Raw genomic sequence first — 3,771 nt, forward strand, 5'->3', positions numbered from 1 at the left:
TGAACCCTAATTAGCAATGGCAAGATTACTTGACAGTTTGGGGCCTATTATTAAACCACTTGTGAAGTGGTCAAACACACTCCCAACTAGGAGTTAGCATGGCTCTCCAGGAATCATTTGTCTAAGTATGTGTTTCTGAAAACTTGGCAAATGTGTCAATATATATTTAAGGGTATCTGATACTGCATGGAGAGGACCGCCCTAGTCTAAAGCCCCCTCCCCTGTTTTCTCTAAAGAATTTTTTCCTTTTAGTTCAAAGTTGAAGAAATTCGAGTATACAAAAAACACCAACTCACCTGAAACCCATACTGGTATGACATAAATCTCATTTGCAGGTGTCTTTTGTAAGTGCACCTGGTTAGGTTGTGTTTCTGTATTAGTAAAATATTGTAGACTGCTAGCTGAAAAGAAAATCTCTTCCTGAAAGAATTAGAGTCATCAAACCGCCAGAAGATTTGTGCCATATTAAGTTAAACTGTGTGCAGTTTTTGATCGTTGGAAGGTGAGTAGGTGAGTGTGTGTGTGTGTAATAATGAGGAGGTGATGAAGGATTTTGGGCTTCCAATCAGAGTTTTGAGTGTAAAAAACCTCCCTGTGTACTTCCATCACAGCCAAAGCACAAGCAAAAGACAAACTCGTAAATTCTGACCTGTTCACCTCCACTGCCCCCGCCGCAAAGTGATCTCAAATCTCAAAGAGAAAATCATGAGTAAAGCCAACTCTTTGGTTTTAAAATCACAACTACTGAGCCTTGGGTGTGTCTGAAGACTCCTGGGAAGCAATGAGGCCCTGATCTCTGACCTTCAGAAGATGATCTTTCTCAAAAACATATTGCCTTTAGGTCTCTAAATCGACATTATGATGAATGCTGCAACTTTCCTCCTGCGCCAGTTCTTTGGGCTGGCGTAAGTGACACTCACTAACCAGACGACAGTCCCTCCACTGAGTCACCTCTCTCAGTCAGGAAGTAGTAGAAGAACGGGCAAAGACAACTGTTTTCTCTCAAGCATCTAATTGTCTCAATTTGATACTTCATCTAAGATTGACAAGATACACATGCCTACATTCTTGGAAAGGAGCCCTGGTGGTGTAATGGCTGAGTGCCTCGCCCTAACAGAAAGGCTGGCAGTTTGAACTCACAAGTCACTTGAGGGAGAAAATATTTGGAGCCGGTGCTCCCTGATTAGAGTTTGGGAAATCCCAAGGGGGCAGCTCTACCCTGTCCTACAGGGTCACTATGAATCAGGATCATGGTTTGGTGTGTGTTGGATTTATATTCTCTAATGCAGGTGGGAAAGGGAAAGGACCGCCGTGTTACTGAGTTTTTGTATCCCAGCGGAGGCTTAACCACTGTCTCAAATCAGCCATGTTTTTTGCATTCTTCAATTAACTTAAGTTTTCCTTGACTGACATGCATCAGGGAAGATTCTCCTCAAATCTAAGAGTAAGAACGGGCTAATTTACGCACTGAGTCAGCACCCCACCACCTTCAAAAGGACTTTACAGAAAACCTAAGTGTTAAGGAAACATGGACAGGTGCTGGTGGTACAGAGAAGTAAGTGTGGGGCTATTAACTAAAAGGCCAGTGGTTCAAATCCACCAGCTGTGTGAGAAAGCCTGCTTCCTTGAAGATTTGTAAGCTGAGAACTACGGGGCAGGTCTACTCTGTCCTGGATGTTCCTACCGATTAGAGGTACTTTGACAGCAGTGGGGCTGGTTTTTTTTTTTTTGGGGGGGGGGTCTTGTGCAGCTTTTGGTCACAGCTTCTTAACGCCCAAATACTGTTAACCATTTCATTGGTGTCTCCTGTATCTATCATTTATGGCAGATTAAGCACTTTGAAGGGAATCTGTAATCTTCTGGATCTGATCGATTATGAAGACACATCCAATAAAAGTCAATATGCTACTTTGATTTCAGGAACTCACTCAGACCTTGCAAGTCCAGAAATTAAATCGTAGGTTTCTCTCTCTCTCTCTCTCTCTCTCTCACACACACACACACACACACACACACACACACACGCGGGGAAAAAAAAAATTACCAAACAGCGGGCTTTAAAAACGGCTACCAAAAAAAAAAAAAAAAACCAAAAAAAGGCTACAAACAAAAATCTTGAGAACTCTCAAGTCCCTGGGGTTTTGTATTCTATTCATAGCAGATGATTAAAGACATATATTATTTCAACTGGAATTCATTTATAAGTACTTAAAGTGACTTAAACGGGCCTCTAACCCTAAATCCCTGTGTCTGGAAAAATCTCCAGTACGAAATGCAAACTCCAAGGCTGCGGGTCGCGCATTCCTGAAGCCGAGCGAGGTGGACGGTTCTCCGCGCCTCGGACTCGGGAACCTCCCGCGGTCACGGCCCTGGACGTCCCCGCCCCAGCCCGGCGCGCACCCGGCCCTCCCGACCCCGGGGGCCCCTCCGGCCGCGGAGTCCCTTCTGACCCCGGGGACGTCCCTCTGGCCGCGGGGCCCCTCCGGCTGCGGGGGCCCCGCCGGCTGCTGGGGTCCCTCCGGACCCCCGGGGCGCCCCTCCGGCCGCGGGGTCCCTTCTGACCCCGGGGACGTCCCTCCGGCCGCAGGGTCACTCCGGCTGCGGGGGCCCCTCCGGCCGCGGGGTCACTCCGGCCGCGGGGTCACTCCGGCTGCGGGGGCCCCTCCGGCCGCGGGGTCCCTCCTGACCCCGGGGGTCCCTCCTGACCCCGGGGGTCCCTCCGGCCGCGGGACGCACTGGCTCAAGGGAACGCGAGCCCGTCTGCCCGCCGGCTGGGCCATCGCTCTCCCGAGGGGCAGCCGGAGGAAGGGGCGCCCGGGCACAGACCCCAGCTCCCCAGGGTGGGGACGGTACCCCCCGAGGCCCCCCGATCTTCCACTCCTGGAGGGAGCCCGCAGAGGGTCTCCCCGCCCGGGCCGCCTCCGCCCCTGAGCCTCCCGGCCTCGAACCCGGTGCCCCTGTCTCAGGGGCTCCGCTTACCCGGTAGGTGTTCTCGGTGAGCCGGCTCACCTCCTCGGGGCCCCGCGACATGGCTGCGGCCGCCGGGCCGGCGAGCGCGGGAGGACGCGGCGGAGCCTCGTGGCCGCCCAACTCGGGGCGGCGAGAACTTCGGGAAGGGACTGAGGAGACCCGGAGGGTCGGCGGCCGCCACAGCCGTCCGCCGAGAGCGCGCAGCAGCCGGCGTCTCCGCCAAAAACAGCAAAACTCGCTGCTGCGCCGCCTAGACTGCCGTCCGCGAGGCGCTGAGGAAAAGCGGCCTGACGCGCGGGGCGGGCGGGGCGGCCCCACCTGAGGCGGGAGACGAGGTGGGCGGGGACAGAATAGGGGGCGGAGGTTCGGGAGGGCGGGGCGGCCCCACCTTAGGCGAGACGCAGTGGGCGGGGGCGGGGGGGATTCGGGGAGGGCGGGGCGGCCCCACCTGAGGCGGGATGTGCGGTGGGCCGGGCCTGGGGCGGGGCCTCGAGAGGGCGGGGCCGCACCACCTGAGGAGATGGTGGGCGGGATTTGGGAGGGTGGGCGGGGATTTGGAGGGTGGGCGGGGACTCGGGAGGGCGGGGCGGACCCACCTAAGGGAGGCAGCGGTGGTGGGTGGCCTCACCTGAGCCCAGGGGGTGGACTCTCAAGAGGTGGAGAAGGGGTAGAGGGCTGTGGCTTGGAGTTAACTTCCGTTTACAGAAAGGGCAGTAGACTTTTCAGGTGTCCATTAGGAACTGCCTTTAACCCAGTGCCATCTAACCGGGCTATTCACAGCATCATTACAGGATTTGTAAA

The 3,771-nt window shown here is 54.8% G+C and overlaps 1 protein-coding gene across 1 annotated transcript; it reads right to left on the reverse strand.

Moving 5' to 3' along the window:
- Positions 1 to 2,236: 2,236 nt before the first annotated feature.
- LOC102867307 (collagen alpha-1(I) chain-like) lies at positions 2,237 to 3,030 on the reverse strand. Its single transcript, XM_006889766.1, has 2 exons — positions 2,688 to 3,030; positions 2,237 to 2,598 (listed from the first exon to the last, which is right to left on the reverse strand). Exons 1-2 carry the CDS (start codon positions 3,028 to 3,030, stop codon positions 2,237 to 2,239), a joined length of 705 nt encoding a protein of 234 aa, XP_006889828.1.
- Between the last annotated feature and the right edge of the window lie 741 nt (positions 3,031 to 3,771).

Source organism: Elephantulus edwardii, unplaced genomic scaffold, assembly GCF_000299155.1.
Source record: "Elephantulus edwardii isolate Elephantulus edwardi_28Jun2011 unplaced genomic scaffold, EleEdw1.0 scaffold00080, whole genome shotgun sequence".
NCBI lineage: Eukaryota > Metazoa > Chordata > Mammalia > Macroscelidea > Macroscelididae > Elephantulus > Elephantulus edwardii.

What these genes read in the sequence shown, in the direction of transcription:
- LOC102867307 (XM_006889766.1), bottom strand. Translation starts at nt 3,030, where the DNA reads ATGTCGCGGGGCCCCGAGGAGGTGAGCCGGCTCACCGAGAACACCTAC. An exon ending in GGTCAGGAGGGACCCCCGGG is followed by an intron (nt 2,599 to 2,687) that starts GTCAGGAGGGAC and finishes GGGCCCCCGCAG; the next exon opens with CCGGAGTGACCCTGCGGCCG.